Raw genomic sequence first — 18,950 nt, 5'->3', positions numbered from 1 at the left:
ATGTGGTAGCCGTGGTCCGCGGTGTAAATGATGTACGTGTTGTCCAGCTCGCCTGTCTCCACAAGCATGTTGTACAGCTAAAAAATAGCACAGCATGGCAACCGGGGTGCTTGAAGTAACACCCCAGTGTCACCAGTTTCCCTTGCATCTTTTTTCTTTTATTATTTCTAAAAGCCAAGAATTACTTTAATAAGGCCCCCAAACACAATTTTTAATCATTTATAGTCCTGGAGGGAAGACATTTTATGTTGTAGACAAAACACAACTTTTTTGAATGTGGCGTATTTTATGTCGAGGTTGTGTTTGCTTGGTAAAACAACAAGCCACACAATAACAACAAGCCACAAAACAACTTAAATTTTATAAATTTCACTTTGACAATCTATTATTAAAACAATAATGTCATCACTTGTATATGCAACTATGAAGGGTCAAAGATAGGCTGCTTCTAACCCTGATCAAGGTAGATCCAGCTTGTCTTATTTGGCTTGTATGCTAGATCTTTTTTTTTTTTTTGAGACAGGATCTCATTATGTAGTCTAGACTGACCTTGAACTCACTATGTAGCCTAGGCTGGCCTCAAACTCATGGCAATCCTCCTGCCTCAGTCTCCTAAGTGCTGGTTATGCTAGATTTTTAAATTCAGAAAAATTTTGTGAAATCCTTTATAAGTAAAAAATTTGTTCCTCGAAGAAATTAGTTCAAACAAACTGTACATACAATAAATAAAAAAAAATTAGGAAATTTCGAATAAAGATGTTTTTGTTTCTGGCCTCTTAAAAAGCCAGAAATACTGATGGCACTTGACTCACATTTCTACATGGTAAAAATTAGTCTAAGCTGAGTAGCTGTTGCTTGCTTACACAGGACAATTAATAAGTTCCTCACAATCTTCACAATCTCTACTGCTTCAGTTGTTTACATTATTTGATTGCTTTCTAAAGGCACGTAAGGGTACAACCCCTAATTGATAAAGTTTTTAGTTTTTCTCCTCCACTGCTAACTCCTTAGGAACCAAACCTGGAGAAATGGAATGGGGGTCTGGTCATGAACACACAGAACGTAATGCTTGGCTGAAATGAACAAGCAGGATCAACAAGCATGCCAACTCAAGGAAGCCAGAAGACAGAGCCTGCCACTGGGACAGGCTGTGGGCTCACCCTTTCCACGGAATCATCCACTGACATCAAAGTCTGGAGCCTCTTGCGCTGTAGGACATTTGTAAACTCCATGTGGATGGGCAGCATTGGCCCTGTGTACTGCATAATCCAGTGCTTATCCATATTTGGGGCGTAGTTATAACTAGGAGTTCTGAAAATACCCAGAAAGAAGTCTTATTATGTATGCATTTGCTTTATTTAGTAATTTAGAGAAGTAAATCGAAATTTATGAAATAATCACTTAAGAAAGATAATTTAGACGCTTATAAAGTAGTCTTTTCTCCCAAGCATCTCCTGTTGTGTTTATAAGAAGACCCAGAGTCCTCACCCCTCGGATCTCACGTGTGCTCCCATGGTGCACCAGGACTGGCTGCTGAGTGGGTCCTGAGAGCAAGTTCATTTAGGCTCATTGAGTAAAAATGGAAGAAACACATCAGGATGATGTTACAAGTCTACAGATAAAACTCACTAATACAGAAGAGAATGTTCTCAAGGTGATGTTAACTTATAAAAATTTTACCGCTAATTAAGCTATTAAATACAGTCACAGATTTGTGGCATGATGATCAATTACAATCTCAACACATTTTCTCTCTGGAATTTCTGAAAGCACTTTATAGATTATGTATATAAAAATAGATCTATAAGGTTTTTTCCTATATGCCTAATTCTGTACATTTAAACCATTAATTTAACTATATTTACTGGAATTATAGCCAAGACTACTATTGCAATATACATCCTTTCATCTAATTTATTCACTTCATAGAGAACTCAGTACAGATACAGGGCAAGACTTTTCTAAACCATGGGGAAGTATATCCTACTGCTCTACAGTGGATGAGCGGTGAGTTCAGGCCCACACTTAATCTACTGCAAGTGGTGTCAGACACATTCCGCTGGACACTCACAAAGGATGCCACTGCTCTGTAAGTCTTCCCAGCTGCTGTAACCATTCGATGCTCTCATATTTCCCAAAGGGCAGACCTGTGATAGAGCAGATCTTACCCTGAGAAGTATTCGTTTATACTTGAACTGAATTCTCCACTAGACTATAATCTGCTCAAACCTTCCCTTTAAACATTATTAAATACATAGACGTTGCATTTACCATTTGCGCAGTATTGTGCCAAGTAACTATATATGCAAACTCGTTCAACTATCTTGGCTGTTCTGGGAAGTCGACGAGAAACGAGAAAACGAAGTCTTGCTAAAGTTAAATAACTGCTCCAAATGAATAGCATAGTAGGTAGTAGACTCAAGGCAGCATTCCAAAGCTCACTTTCTTAAAACAAAATGACCAGAAAGTGAAAGCAGGCACGCTTCCTATACCTGGGGTTGCTGTAGGTCTAGCTTCACCCACCACCTGTCTGACAGACTAAACCACAGTCTGTACTGATTGAGAAATGTGAAGCCCATCTCTATTCCAAGGACTCCTGCCAGAGAAGGAAGGACTGTAGACAAGAACAGCTGAACAGGACCCCTGGCCACCTTCCATATCATAAAGCTAGAGAAACGATCAGTCACTATGGGCTCAGTGCTTTAAGGGACTTCACCAAAGCCCCTATTGAATCTGTGGGATGAGAGTAGCCCATGAGGAAAAACTATGTTTCTGACCTGTAAGCGTTGTGCCCTAGGATGTTCCCGCGTTCACTAAGCCGTAAAAATGCTGCCAGTTATTACACATTTTCCTAGGCTGGTTACAGAACCTCTCTTTGATAATAAAAACGCTGGAATAGTACCATTCACCTCCTTGCCAGACGAAGTTATCCTGATGTCAGTATGAATGTCGATTACCTAGCAGACCTGAAGCAGCACACATACCACTGAAGCTTCAGAAGACATCATCCCTAAAAACGAGTACTCCATACCCAGAAGCGTAAGTTGACGCTAGTGTAAAGGGACAGTGTTATAGAGCAGAAGAGAGGCTGAGGCTTGATTTGCTCTTCTGTAAATGGGACTCACACATCACTCTTGTTCTGATGCACAGCATTTAAACCTGTCTAGAACAGGCCAGGCATGCTGGCACATGCCTGTAGTCCCAGCGCTTGAAAGGCTGAGGCAGGAGGATCGCCTTAGCTCAAGGCCAGCCTGAGCTGCACAGTGAGTTCAACACAAACCTGAACTACATAGTGAGACTCTGTCTCAAAAAAAAAAAAATGTCTGGAACAGAGGACCACAGGTTTGCTCCATTGACCAATGAGCAACCACACTTCACATAACTATCTGGGTCGAGAGAAATAAGACAGTGTTAAGACACAAACTCTTTTAAGAGGCACTTGCTGTTATTTCAAAGAGAAGCTTGAAATATAAACTTCTTTTTGCCAACTTAATAAATGGTTCATGAAGCAAATGGTCCTGTGTTTTTGGCCCCACATCTCCAAGGGAGCTGCCCTCGGATGGGAGGCGGGCAGGGACTGCAGCGGAGATGCCCATTCTCCATGCAGCATGTCATGTTACAAACAGGATTAGATTCAGAGGTTGAGAGGAGGAAAAAGGGGCTTCTAAATCCCCTTGCAAAAGGGCTTTTTCACCTATGGGGGTCATCTGAGGTCAGAGAAACATGGCAAGCTGGCTGTGAAAGATCCCCTAGCCATTTACTGATACATGTCCTGCACATAGACCATAGCTCTGAAAGACTGTGCAGGATTTCTTTATTATAAACATCCTCCTCTTACTGCCTTTGATGTTGGGTCAGCTTAAATTAAAAATACGAGTGGACTTTTTTTTTTTAAGCCACAAAACCTCAATGCAAATAAAAATTACAATAGGAAACCAAGAGGAGGCTCATGATAGGCAAATTGTATCTTCCAGCAGCTACCTTGACATGCTGGTGTGGCCCTGCCTCACTCAGAGGAACTGGGAAGGTTGCAGTAAATTACAAGCCTCAAGCTGGACTCCCAGACTCAGAGAATGACACATGTTAAATCTGGCTTATATTAAAAGGGCCGAGTTCAGGGTCTGTTGTCAAAGATCCCCCCTCCCCCGCCAAATTTCTGAATATGGAAGATGACCTCCAGCTTGGGAGATGACATCGCAGGTGGATCCCAGCGGGGTGCTGGGAGGGGGATGTGCACGTGCCTCTTAGAGGAAGACAGACTGCTACTGCCTCCCCAGGACAGCAGCTGCTCAGGACCTGCAGGTGGAAGGTGGAGAGTTGCTGGAATTGACAATGTTGTTGAAAAGTGATCTTTTGCCAAAGCGCTGTGGTTGCCTCCTGCTGAGGTCTGCCAAATTCCTTGAAGATGCAGCCTTCTGTCCGCAGTGATAATTAAGGCTTGCTTGCCTAACTGAGGATCGACTTAAAATTATTCAAACAGGGCCTGGACCTGTCAGCTGGAACACAGGCCACTGAAGACGCTGGGAACAGTTTAACATTAAAGTGGAAAATGACATACTGCTTTCTCCCGTAATGCTTTGGAATCAGAGTCAAATTTTCATCCCAACTCTGCTACTTAATAGTTCATGATTCTGGCTAAGATTTTCTTCTTCTTCTTCTTCTTCTTTTTTTTTTTTTTTTTTTTTTTTTTTTGGTGGAATCAAGAATTGAACTCAGACCCTTGCACTTGCCAGGGAAGCACTTATTCCACTGAGCCATCTCCCTGTCCCCAAATATACTTTTTTTTTTTTTGGTGGAACCAAGGATTGAACTCAGGCCTTGTGCTTGCCAGGGAAGTGCTTATTCCACTGAGCCATTTCCTCGGCCCCTAAGATTTTCTTCTTGCTGTAAGGCTTAGTCTCCCCATCTTTGTAATGAGGACGAGTTTGAAGAATTCTTGTGAGGGTTAAGGGGGATGTCTGTGATGCCAGAGAGCAGGTTATGGGCCTCCATCATCCAGTCCCTTCACAGGTAGGCAGGAGAGAGTCCACAGCTCATGATGCCATCTTCTTTTCATTTTAAAAGTGTGAAGGCAAAGGCCTTGATGTGTCAGCTCTCAGCGGTGCTCCCTTTATGTCACGCTGTCAGAACCCCAGCCATGGAAAGAACTGATGTATACACTTCATCTAACAAGAGGAAGTCCTCTAAATCCTAAGCCTCTGTCCTTATTTAAAACATTAGTGGACCAGGTGTGGTGATATGCTTGGGAGACTAGGGTAGCAGAATTACATGTTCAAGGCCAGCCTGGGCTACACAGAGGCTACACTGAGAATGAAGAAAAACAGTGACTTCTGCTTCCCACTCATTCACTGCTGACTGTGGGCTTTCATTGCAAATATGGAACAAAAGCTTTCTCTGTATGTGTGTGTGTGTGAATAAAACTTTATTTATAAAAGCAAGCAGTGAACTAGATTTGGCTCAAGATTAGCTTGCTTTGGCCACATGGGAGGCACCATCTACACTCTTGTGGTGCACTCAGCAGTAATACTCGGGACGTAGACCCTTTCATTATCCTTATTTCACAAGTGGAAATTCAAGGGTAGAGTAGACCCGGCCATCTGTAGAGGATCACACAGCTCTGAGCTTCAGAAGCAGAATTCAAACCCAGGACAGTCTGTTCTATTCTAAGGAGTCAAATTTCAAGATAATAAGACTCCTGCTTATCTCTGTGAACACAAAAATTGCCTTGCAGGTATGTGATATTAGTATTTGTAGCACTAAGAATGGCAGGGATAGAGGGAAAAAGGAAACATTCTGCAGAAGACTAAATCTCCCAGGGTGAGGGAAATCTTCCTCCTCAGTGTGTTTACTGGGCATTCACTCAGTGGAGGAATGGACCCCACGATTATGGGAGGCCACATGGGCAGAGCAGACAGGAGCCCCACACGCCTCAGGGCACCTCTGCCCTGTCTTCTGCCTGGTGAGCCACAGTGATACATATGACCACTTCCACTCATTGGATTTGTCTCTTCCCAAAGTCCCTGGTGCTAGAATGTGCTCTCTTTTCAGCGAGAAATCTCAAAATACCTCTCACGTAGCCCCAGCCAGAGAATTTACTTTGAGGTTTACATACCAGTGACAGTCACAATGGTGCCAGCTTAAGAAGGACAGATTATGGCCCTAGTGAGGATTTCTTTACTTGATCCTTCAAAGGAGCCCATCTCATGAGACTCAATCAGGGATGCCTGGCAGAGACAGAGGGGAGCTGGGTGGGGAGCAGCCAGAGCCGAGGCCATGAAGACCCTGGGTTAGCTCGGGGCTGGGTCATTTCTCAAGGTGTGACTGGGGTGTGTGACCCAGCCCGCACCCAGCCACTGCCTGTTTTATCTGGAAGTCTGTGATGCGAGGGCCAAAGCAGTTGAGTCCAAGAGGATTTTTAGAGGATTGAACAATGGTTTTGGGCTACTGCACCCTTACCTGGTGCATAGTAAGCACACATCAGTGAAGAAGTAGTGAGCTTTTTGTTTTGGGGATTGTCACTCCACCCCGCTAGAACAAAATCTTTTTAGTGATTTTTTTGGGGGTACCAGGAATCAAACTCAGGACCTTGTGCTTGCCAGGCTGGTGTTGTGCTGCTGAGCTATACCCTCAGCTGAAACAAAATCTGACCCTGGTCCAAGCAAAGTGGATGGATCAGTGAAAAGATACCTACTACCAGCTGGTGTTAAAATAGAGAGGACAAAGGGCCAGACAGTCATTTTTTAGTTTCTGCTGCTTTCTTTAAAAAAATAAAATAAAATCTGACAAGTGCGTCATTATACTCCTGTGACCTCAGCTATGTGGGAGGCTGAGGCAGAAGAGTTGCAAATCCCATATTAGCCCAGGCAATTTAGTGAGATTCTGTCTCAAAATAAAAAAGAAAAAGAGGTAGGAATGGGGATGCTGCTCAGTGGTTTGGTGCCTCTGAATTCCCACCTCAGGATGGAAAAACATTTCCTGACCTGCTAAACTGTCTGCTGTCTGCTGCTTTTCTTTGGGCCATTGCTGGTCTGCATCTATGATTCAACGTCCTGGGTCACAGACACCGACCAACACATTTTAAGTTCAACTGTCATAATGACGTCACTTCTTTTGGGGGTATATGATTTTCCTTCTGGAATTGCTTATTGAGAAAAAATGTATAAGAATTCTGCAAAAGAAATCCATAATAAATATCACTTTTCTTTCTGATGGATGTTTAGGAAACTAGCAAAGAATGGTCTCAAGAGATACATTCATTATATATTAAATCCATTTTTAGGGAGTTGCAAAAACTTAGTGGCTCATTTTTATTGCTGAGGATGGTCTTTGCTGTCATCCCCGTGCAAATTAATATGCTGGTGTGCTTTGTGTACAAACGTCTTTTCTTTTGTTACTTAGTCCCTAACAATAGCAACAACCCTACTGATTGAAGCCTTCAAGGACACTGGTAGCAGGATTCTCATTCTCTGAGAAGGGAAACAGGTCTCAATTCCCAGAACAAACCAGGGTACAGATCTAAGACACACTCAAAGCATTCATTGGGAAGTCTGCACTGAATTTCCCACGCCACACCATCTTTCACTAAAATTGAACGTATTTAATTGGTTTTATGGAGATATTTCTTACCTGATTGCAAATGTCTTTAGGTAGGTAACATCTGAATGCATGCAGACCACAGCATCTTAATTACAGACATATAATAAAAATTGTGTAAAGAGGCTGCTGAGCTACCAATTAGAGCTGAGCAAAGCCCAGGCCCAGCTCTGATGCTCACTGTGCAGAGACGTGAGCTGAGGAAGTGGGGGGTGGAGGATGACCTGCGTCTGGGCTTTGGTGCCAGCATCGGTCCTAGCTGTTCCCAGGACCTGGACAAAGACACCGGGCTGTCATCAAAAACGAAAAGATTTTCGACTTTCATTTTTAAATGTAAAAAATATTATGGAATTAGAGTATTTCTGGATACCCTTTACGTTTGTGAAACTTCATGTTTAAATATTTTGAAACAATCTTAAAAGATGTTTTAACACCAGCTCACTGGTAATTCTTACACATAAGTAGGAATGGACTATTCTACTGAGATTTTAGGTCTCACTTGAACCTCTATGTCTGCTTCAAGTATGATTAGCAATAACTGCTGAAACAGGACCACTTCCAAGTTATCAGGGACATAGAGGCAGGTGACAAATACACCTTCTAACTTTCCTGGGATGTGTCCTATTATAACCCTGAGGAGGAAGGATGAGTAGGTGAGATATGCACTCTCTCTCTCTCTTTAAATGCATTTGGCACAGGATCTACAGAGACTACAGGGTCTCACTATGTGGATCAGACTCACAGTGATTCTCCTGTGTTCAGCCTCCCAAGCGCTGGGATTACAGGCGTGCACCACCACACCCAGTCTCAATCACCATCTCAACGCAACCCAGGGATGGGACCCTGGCTGCTGCGCTCTGCCCAAGCAGGCGTGTTAGTCCGCTGAGACATCTGGTCAGCCCGAGAGTATGCACTCTTAATGCTATTGGAAAAAGAACTCGCTGAGAAGTCTGCTAGGGTCTTGGCCACAGTGAAGGGCTGTATGCTAAGGATCACTGTAAATTTTCTTTTTTTCTTCTTTTTAAAGTGTTGGCAATCAAACTCAGGGCCTTGAGCATGCTAGGCAAACACTCTACCTCTAAGCCCCATTCCCCGTCCCCATTGTGGGTACTTTTACAGCAAAGGCACCTTAGCTGGTGGGCATAACCTCTCCCTTAGTCTGGAGAGCCAACATGCCACACTGCACTGGCTTCCTGCCTTCGTTGGGAACAGCGGACTCCATGGAAACGTGACACATTCACTCCAGGCTGTGAGGGTCAGCTAGCTAAAACCCGAGGCTGGATGAAAGGGATCGCATGAGGCTTGGCCACCGAGGAAGAAGGCCTACAGCGAGAGCACACGCTATTAGCTTCCCTGAGCAGGATGGTCTATGACTCCTTGCTGTTTTCCCAAGGCCTGCCAAGTATTTCTGCACAGTACTTAACTTCTTGCATCCCATTGCTTAAATGTGTTGCTCATGCTTTCGCCAAGGAAGCCGGCCATTCAGTAGCCCCACGTGCCACAATCGGCAGCTTGTCTTCAATTTGTCTCACCGCTTTTGTCTGTGGACTGAACTCTGAACCTGTGCACTCATGAGCAGCCACACGGGAGGCACACTCCCTCCTTCCAGCCCCTTCCTCCCCGGCAGCCAGAGTGACCTCCACAACAGAGATGCCAGGAATTCAAGGCTCTGGAGCCTGCTGGAGACTCAGTAGCTCTCCACAGGCAAGGTGCACAAGGCCTGAGAGAAGCAGGCAGAGAGAAGCGGAGTCACCTTGCCAACCACATGAATGCTGATTTGCTATGAGAAAGGGCGTCCACCCACCATGTACGCGAGCACCTGGAACAGACAACACAGCCTTGATGGCTACTTTTCCTGTCTGTCTATTTTAAACAGCCAGGTGTAGAAGTTCACCATGATTCTTGTCAAGAGATGTGCCCTGCCACAGTGGACAAGTAGCCACTTGCCAGTTCCCTAGCTGCTTCCCCAAACCTTAACTTGAACCACATGGAACTGCACTTTTGTAGGTCAGCAAAGGTAATAAATTAGGGAAAATGTGTGCAGAAGATGCTCCCTAATACACAGCATTCATCTTAACAGAAAAGATGGACCAGGTTAGTATTTCTGGGGTAACTGCCATGTCCCAGGTCTTACACAAAGATTTTACTTTTGCTGTCCCTAAAACTTTGCTCTTAACATCACATCAGGATGATGGTATGATCCCCATTTTATAGATAAGACCACAGAAGTCCTGACAGGCTCCACTGGCAGGGACAACGGAGACAGGAGGACAGGCTTATTCACCTGGGAGGCCTGAGTACTTTCATTTGTCCATGTGTAAGTTTTGCTGTATAAAATCACTAGCAAAGGCATGGCTGGCTCGCTGGAACCAAAAGGAGTAACTGAGTCTATGTGTATGTGAAGATCACATCCCTCATGTTTCTTGTTGTCCTACCTGCTGACCTCTGGTGACTCTGTGTATGTAGTTACATACACACTCACCGAAGTCCCCAATATCCTGGTGTTCACCTTTTCAACTCTATCCCTTGCTGCTTAATTTGTACACTGCTTTCCAGTTCTAGGTCACACATTAGATTTCCCGCTTTTATGGTGATGCTGGACTGTGTCATCTAGTCCCTGCGGTCACCTACTCCAGGTCTGCCGTCTTCTGCACACATTTTCCCTACCCACCGAGGACTCTGAATACCTCGTGGTCCACGGAGTTTTTCTGGTTCTCCCCAAAGGTGTGAATGCTCTTTCCATCAAAGTCCCGCAGCGCAACGAAAGCCCACCCTACGCTTGCCACTGCTGGTACTGCTGGTGATACGGCCCTAGAGCCACTTTCTCCTCTTCCCTCTAGAAGAGGGGTCACGGCAGAATCATTCTGTTAAGGATCAAACAATAACTGTTTTCAGCTTTGTTGCACATAATTACCCCATTTGGTTCCTGTATCCTGAAAGCAGCTAGAAACCTACACAAGTGAGTGAGCAGAGGTATGTTTCCATAAAATTTTCTTAGCAAAACCTGGTGGCAAGCTGGACTTGGACAATGGGCTCCAGTGTACTGAGCCTTGTCCTAGCTTACTGGTTCCTACATGCTGACACTGTGTCTTCCTCAGGGCTACCTTTCTTCTGAAATGTATTAATAGTGACACAGGCAGCATTGACAAATCCTAGCAGAACAAAACACAGTTTTGAATTGCTGAAGTCAGAGATGCTTTCTTCAGAGCTATAGTCCGGGGCCTGAGAACCGCACGTTCCTCTCCTCACACAGTTTTACTTTCTACCTGTGCACCAGGCCTATGAGAACCTCCTGCCTGTGGCTGATTTTCCTCTAGCCCACGGACCTTGCCTTGAAGCTTCAAAGGCAGGCTGACTTCTAAGGAACCATAAAAGACTGTATATTGTCAACCCCTTCTCAAACTCAGGGAACCACCTGTAAGGCTTGCAATTGTACAGAGTTACCTTAGGCTGAAATTCCACTAATGCAACAAAGGAAGGCACACAAAGTGTCTTCTGATCACAGGGGTTGGAGGGGGCAGGTGCTTAAGGTGATATAGAAACCTGCAAGACTTTTCCTTTCGCTGAGTCAGTTGGTTACTAATTGGTAACTGAGCTTGAACTGAGAGCTGGCTGCCACGAGGCTTCATTCATAAATTCATTTGCAGAGCTGTATGTAGGGTGAGGTTTTCAGAGCCAGGTAGTTGATTCCAAGACACAATGGCTTGTCTAGACCAGACTTCCCAGGTGCTGGGGAAACCTTTTTATACTGACTGTATTTCATGCAATAAAATGTTTTCACCTTCCAAAATTCACGCCTTGGCTCCACATAGAGTTTTAGTCCCTGTCAAAGTGCAGCTCAGACCTTCTTTCTAGTCTGAATCACTCATGTGAGAAATGATTTATATAATCCTGATTAGGAATCATCAGTCTGTAAACTTTAATAAAATCAAAATGAGAATATAAAGTTCCCCAAGAACTGGTAACTAGAGAGTCTTCAGTGGTGACTAAGTTTTCACGAAGTTCTTTTCTACCAAGATTTTGTCTAGAAAATCACTGGGGATGCAGGCGGGTGATGGTTATTGAAATACAAGTAGATGAAGAAGCAATTCCACAATTTGGGTGATTAAAAAATCCCCAACAGACACCAAATCCCTGCTTCCTGCCTTTCTAATGGCTGACTTTTGTGCAGAGTTGGTATCTGTGTGGAAGGCTGCATGTTGGCTTCAGTGGTTGCAAGGAAACTGCGGCGGGGGTCAACAGAATCATGCTCCTACTGGCGAGGTGGCTGGGCTTTTCCACCCTTGGCTAGTGGGAAGGAGCTGTGCATGACAGCTGTCTCCCTCCTCAGCCCTCAGTGCCTCCCGCCCCTCCTCCCCAGGCTCCCGCTTCTCCTAGAGAAACACTGCCTTATTTTAAAGCCGTGACCTCAGAAGGCCTCCTGGGCAAGCCACTCAAGCCACCACGGCAGCAATTCTAATTGCACATCTGCAGCAAAGCTGCTCCGGCATTCGTCCGGAAAATAAACTCCTGCTTCTAGACCAGACCTGGGTGGCCACTCTGCTGCTGGGAAGAGCATGCCATTTGACAATTGTTATTATTATTAGACCTGACTCCTGAATATTGTTTAAGACAACAAAAAGGAAACTCAAGGTAAAAATTGCCCCCACCCACCCGACGTGTGCCTCTTCCTTTCCAGCTACTTATGAGTGTTCCCAACGGGGCTTTTAAGCACAGCACTGAGCCAGGGCCCTGCGCTTCAGGCAGGGCTGTGCTGTGGCTGGCCCGGAGGGGGTCATCTGCTCCTAAGGATGCTGGCTTGGCAGTCGGTGGACACGCAGAGTGAAAGGAAAGGGAGTACAGCAGGTATCAGGACGGAGGACAAAGAAAAGGGCCGCATTCCGCAGGAGGCGGCGTTCTCGTTGTTACTCACATGTGTTGGGAGGCATTGGGGTACAGTTTTGAAAACTGTGGGGCGGAGTCCTCTGGGCCATGGGGTGCGGCGTGGCTGATCACCATCATAATGGGCCTATGGGGATACATTCTCTTAGACATTTTGAAGTAATTAATGCTCTCGTTAGTGATTAAGTCTGTGAAGTAGTCCTGAAACATACATTTGACACAAAACAAAAATTACAAAAGGTGACATTCATCAGTTCACATTTGAATACTGCTTTCCTTTGAAGCAACTCACTGAACGGAAAGGTAAATCGACAGCCAGAAAGCAAATGATGCCTCCCGAGGCAGCCCAACTTGCTCACGAGAAAAGAAAACCAGTCGCCAGCTAATTTCTAAGGTTGCTGACTTTCTAACATGCCAAGAAAATGTATTTTGAGTAATGCACAATTTACCAGTTAGGGTAGAAGAAAAGACAGATTACGGTTGCCCAAGACAATGACCAGACCTGGCAATACAAGTGCTAGAACACATGAAACACCGGATACATATTTCATTCTCAGGTTTCATTGATGTAATTTGTTGGCAAAAAATTTAATTAGTTCAAGGGCAGGAAGCACCCACACCCACTTCAAAATTCACACACACACGCACACACAAAATGGACAAATACAAGAAAGGATCTTTTTTTTTTTTTTCAAATCAAAAATTCACCTGTGGGAATATCGTAACATAGCTAAGCAAAGTCAAGGCCAACACCCAGGAGCACAGAGGAAAGCTGCAGTACTTTATCAATTAATTTACTTGAAACACTTAAATATGGGGAGTGGTTGATTTCCTACAGATTGTGCTATGTTAATTGCACAACTAAAGCAATACAGCTGCTGGGATTAGAGCTTGACTTGCTAATAAAATGACTTAAGCCCTAATTGGGGGTGGGGTGGGAGGGGGGCTGATGCAAGTTGTACAAGGGAGGGAGGAAGTGGAAGGAAAAGGAAAGAAAACATGAAAATTTAAATTAAACCACCTGCTTCCTCTAAGTGTGTATCACTGGCCTGGAGCTCCAGTATAAACTTTATTCAGAGAGTCCCCGGCAATGTTCACAATGTCAGAAAGTTCCAGCTATGACCAGTCACATGTTGTAGATTTAAGGACCAGAACAGCTGCAAAAGCAATGCTAGAGGGACAGATCTGTGTCACATGTTATTGTTGGGACAGGCCCACAGGCTGTCCCCTTCTTCCATGAGGGTGTCTGTTTAATTTCTTTCCTCAGTACAAAAAAAAGATATATATTCTTTTCAGAAACAGTTGTCTTTGACACTTAATCAGCTGTGATAACGAGCAAGTTACGCTGATTTAGTATTTGGAGAGAAGCTTGATTACTTCACTCTCCTCAGGACAGCAGGGAATGAAAGGTTAATAGCTTGGACAAGGAGCATGAAAAGCATCCCTATAGACAGAAATTGATAATGGTGACAATTAGTGCATGTGGTACACACTGTTTTCATACTATGATTGTATCCACAACTAGGGAAATGACCTACAGACTGCAATTGGCGGGACTGCTTTAGGCTCTTTTTTGTTCTTAAAAATTAAAAAGTTGCTCCAATTTCCCTCCAAAGTCCCTGCTACTCTCAACTTCGATGAGTGTAGAAGCCTATTTAGCAACTTTTGTGGTTTTATTTGCATTCACTGTTTCCTAAAGGGTATGAAAGATCATGATTTACACCTTATCTCCCTCTAAATTCCTTGTGCTCAAATCAGGCCAACCGTAAAGACAGCGATGTTCCAACAACACTAAATTAATTTTTATCTTCTGATTCTACCAAGTTCTCTACCCTGTCAGGAAGGGCTGCTGGAGAAAGCCAATTCTAGGCTTCCATGAGGTAAATGAGGAAGAGAAGGGATGCATATGGCTGGCAGGGAGAGCAGGGAAGGGAACAGAGTAGGTAAGTTAGCAGGCTCAATTCAAAGGCATTTTCCTCCTTTGCACCTGTGAGCTGAAAGAAACTAAATGTAAGTGGGAGGTTGCAACACCTTTGTGCATTTCTAAGTGAGCTCTAGGATGTTTGTTAGAGAACCATGGGGCCTGTCAATTGCAGCTTTGGTGACCCCATTTAGAAATTCTAAGACTGATAGCCTTACAGACTTCTGCGGACTCTGGCTGCCATGGGGCAGGTGTGCTTGTCACACACACTACGCTTGGTTGGACAGGAGTGACAAGAAGAAATGTGGTTTCTCAACCTTTAATTCTTGTACTTGTCTGCTCACAGTTTTACATTTAAATTTGAATCCACAGACAAAATATGGCTTCACCCCACTGCAAGGCAAGACAGCACAGAGATGAACATTTAATTATATGGACAAGTCCTCCAGAGAGAGGGGAAAACAAAAAATTGTTACAAGACAGACCGGAGGGCCTACCATTTCCTTGATGATACTTGCATCAAAGGCTGATTGCCCTTAGAAGGATGAGGGGGAATCATTACACAAAGGCCTGTTCCTTTAGAATATTTTTCTTGCTGGAGTTGAAAATTACCTTAGAATTTCTTATTCTAACATTGTGAGAACATAGAAGCCAATCTTGGGGATAGTTTAACTCACTGAAAATGGCTTTTCCCCATTATGTACAAAGTAAATTGGTGCAGTGTAAAAGTGCCCGAAAATTACCTTTGCATAATCAAATCCATGCTTTTCTTTGATGCCATTGCGACAAACAGTGTAATTATAGAAACGAGAATTCTTGATTAATCCAAGCCATTCCCGCCACCCAGGAGGGATGTAGCTGCCATTATATTCATTGAGGTATTTTCCAAAAAAGGCTGCAATGGGAAAAAAGGGTTATTTTCTCATGTGAAATGATTAAGCACAAGAATATGCATAAATTTGAAATTATGACTTGAACAAGAAATGGCGAAATGAAAGTTAATCTAGGCAACAGCAATGCCAGCGTATTAGTGTAATGTAGCACCCCAGTCCTCTGGCAAAGTGACATGCCCACATTTCCTTTTAAATAAATATAAGTAGCACCGATGCACATGAATTATGGTTCCATAAAGCACCATAATTATTATAACACTCTGGGGAATCTATTTCTTATGGTTCTCCTGGAATAAAACCAGAATATGTCCTTTTGTTAGGTAAATGTAACAATTAGGAGAAGTAGCCAGGGTGAGCTTCGGGCTGCTACTGTTCAGCAAGTATTAAAGATTGTAAGTTTAGTTCTTTTTTATTTTTTAAAAATTTATTTATTTATATTTTATTTATTTATTTATTTATTTGCGGAACCCGGGATTAAACTTAGGTCCTTGCGCTTGCCAGAGAAGCGCTTATTCTACTAAGCCATCTCCCCAGGCCCTGTAAGTTTAGTTCTTGTGGCCAAATAAATTTCCTAGCTTACTGTTTGAGAATTGTGGGTCATAAAAGCACCACTGGAAACCTCATCTTGGTTTTCACATATCCTAATAATATATGTTTCCCAAACCAGGGAATAGTAGTAAACTCCATTTCCATGTATACGGTTGGGGTTTGTGCTGCTACTCTGCATTTTGATGTCATGGCTGTTTATGCTTATGTATATTTTCATGGACATGTATATCTATTATTGATAATAAATTCATGTACATCTATATCTATTATTGATAATAAATTCTGGTAACAGAGTTATTACATAGATTACTCAACTTCATAGAATTATTGTATGATAGAAGTTTAAGTGCCACAAAAACACCTCAGCTCACTGAAAAGGACCCTGGAGGGGCTTCACATTCATAACTCTGGTGGGTCACACCTAAGAAAGGTCACAAAGAGGCTGATCCCTTTCGAGAGAAGCATGGCAAATGTGATCCTTTGCAAGCGACGATGGTAGGAAAGGAAGGAAAGAGAAAGGGAGATTGAGACTTCAGAAACAAAACAGGTTGCATATTGACGTCAAATTACTTTATATATACCAGAAGAGAGGAAAATATGCATTATTGGGATACTTTTGAGAAAGAAGTAATTTGTAATTCTGGCGGTCACACTAAGAAAACATGTATAAAAAAGCACAATTCTAGGTAAACCCAAGTGATACATGCATCTAACCAGGCAACTTTATTTCATATTGTGCCCGTAGAAGGACACATAGACTAATATGTCTGTGTGCACAAATGCACACACATACCAATACATACGTCTGTACATGTACACAAATTTTAGGTCTCTGATTTTCATAAGGCCGCAACCTTTTGTTTCGGGAGAGACCGTGACCTGTGGCCAGCCAGATGCCAGCCCCTCCCAGCTCCATGAAGCAGGTTTTATCGGTGCTTCCACATATATTTGTGGCAAATGGTAACAGTAGCGGAAGACTGACTTTGGATGATAAAACAGATCACAGAAGAATCAAGGCACCTTATTGGCATTAGTCTTAAAAGAACTCACATCTGAATCTTTAACTTATCCACCTATAAACTTGGCAGTGTGCGTATGTGTGTTGAATATTCACTTGGTGAGTCTGAGTGAGTGAGAGAGCGGAGCAGTCAGCCCAGTGCCCAGTACTTGAGGGCCTTGCCTGCTCCCCAAGCGGCTAATGGGTGCAGGGCCAAGCCGTAGAGGGCGTCGCCCATCAGATGCTCAGGATTCTGCTCTGCACTGACCAGGCCAAGAGCAATGCTGCCTGTCTTCAGAGGATACTCGACCTTTTCACGTGGGACCACAGATGAGTTTCGCATTCTGACAGAATGTCTTGTGACGCAGGGTCACAGGCAGCAGACCAGAGCCACGCCCTACCAGCGGTTAGCTCAGAAGGGGCAATTTCCAGGAGACTTTTTCTTAAAACCTGGATCCAGCTCTCTTTGGCTTTCTCCACATCCTGAGATTTATCCCACTTTTCCGTCCTTTTGTTTTCAAAGAGGTAAAAGAGCATAGTGCTTGAGAATGTAACCGAGAGCCAGCCCGCCTGGGTTCAAAGCCTGGCTCTGTTACTTGCCAGCTCTCCACCCTTTCCCGATGAGAACATAATAGCAGCGACAGGATGGCTGTGAGGACAAAATGAGTCAGCCCTACGCAAAGCCCTTAAGACAGAGTCTGGCAGGCACCTAGCAAGGGCTCACTGAGTGCAGCTACGCTGACGTGGCTATTAGCATCGCCCTGACCATTGTTCTTCCATCTTTGCCTTTGAGTTTTAAGATAGTATACCACATGCGCAGGCATGTATTATCTCACTAGTGAGAGCCAGGAAGAGTCATGAAACTCAAAGGTACAAAAGATACTGTGAGAGGGAAAGGAATTGTTCAATGGGAAGGAAAAACTGGGATGAGGAAAAGGACAAATGAAAGAAGGGGAAAAGATGTATTTAGGTATATGTGCAGAATACTTGGGATGATGATGTTGTTGATTTCTGCTGGTCTTTGAAAAGGAGGAGCAAGTGTTTAAAAATTTTGTCTTACCCTGATTTTTTTCCTCTTTTGAATTTCTTATAACTTCTTTGTTATTGTTTTTTTTTTCTTTAAATGAATCTTACATGTTTACATCTGGTAATCTGAATAATTAATTTAAATACAGCATCATATAACACAGCAGCCATTGTTGAGTTCCTATTATTTTGTTTAATGTAACCTTGTATTAGGTCTTTTGTTTCTATCACTATTTTGTATTCTTTAAAATAATAAATAAATAAATAGAATATTGTACCATCCTGCATCGCATGGAAGTTGTACTCCAGAGTTTTCAGTGTGTATTTGACAATACCCCTTGAGAGGTGATGTACCTCTTTCTGTTCCCCAGTATGACTTATTTTTGTGGAAACAAATCCCCCATGCATGTTGGCCTCACATTTTTCTGCTTAGTCAGTTTTTAATTTTTTCCTGCTACCCTTAGTGATTTTTCTGCTTAAAGCAGCCACATCAGGTCATTCTTAACTTTTCTTTATTGTTTTACTTTTTAGGTTATTTTGTACTCTTTTCTGCCCATCCCCATGGCTATTAGCCTCTGCCCTAATCCTTTCTGTATAAAGGATCCCTTCAAGCCTCATCCAAGTCCTAGTTATAGGCTTCAGAAGTCTCTCCAGGTTGTCCTGTCTTTGTGTTAATGGAGTGTGAAAGCTCTTCTCAGGATTGCAGATGGGAAGTTCGTTCCAAAGGGAGATGGGCCCGCCTCAGGATCGGCACCCAGGGCTGTCAGCCCCACTTACCGAAGCCTTTCTTCTCTCCTCGTGTGACATTGAGGCTCATTTGTAATCACCCCTGGCCTCTTTGGATATTACATTTCCTGGCAGCGCTCTGCAATTGATTATCTGGGCTTCTAATTATTTTCCTCCAGATGTATTAAATCTCCTTCTCCCTCCCTAAGGTGAATTTTATTTTCATGTCCATATTGCCATCATGTCTGTGGGTAGGTTATGGACAATTTGAAAGGTTTCTATACTTCAGCATTGACAATTCAACTCAGTTGTGCTATCTGACGTGACATTTCCCTGACCTTCTAGATCATTCTCTTCTGGGTAC

The 18,950-nt window shown here is 43.4% G+C and overlaps 1 protein-coding gene across 1 annotated transcript in view; it reads right to left on the bottom strand.

Moving 5' to 3' along the window:
• Sulf1 (sulfatase 1) overlaps positions 1 to 18,950 on the bottom strand; it is a 165,372-nt gene that overhangs the window by 53,367 nt on the left and 93,055 nt on the right. The window contains exons 6-9 of the mRNA XM_023722391.1: positions 15,139 to 15,290; positions 12,506 to 12,675; positions 1,161 to 1,311; positions 3 to 77 (exon numbers count right to left, since the gene is read on the bottom strand). Coding sequence (XP_023578159.1) covers positions 3 to 77; positions 1,161 to 1,311; positions 12,506 to 12,675; positions 15,139 to 15,290 — 548 coding nt within the window. The remainder of the gene's footprint in view (positions 1 to 2; positions 78 to 1,160; positions 1,312 to 12,505; positions 12,676 to 15,138; positions 15,291 to 18,950) is intronic.

This window comes from Octodon degus, unplaced genomic scaffold (genome assembly GCF_000260255.1).
Source record: "Octodon degus isolate 3935 unplaced genomic scaffold, OctDeg1.0 scaffold00091, whole genome shotgun sequence".
NCBI classification, from domain to species: Eukaryota; Metazoa; Chordata; class Mammalia; order Rodentia; family Octodontidae; genus Octodon; species Octodon degus.
Note: the sequence above shows the minus strand (reverse complement) of the source record. Positions and strands in the feature narration are given on the sequence as shown.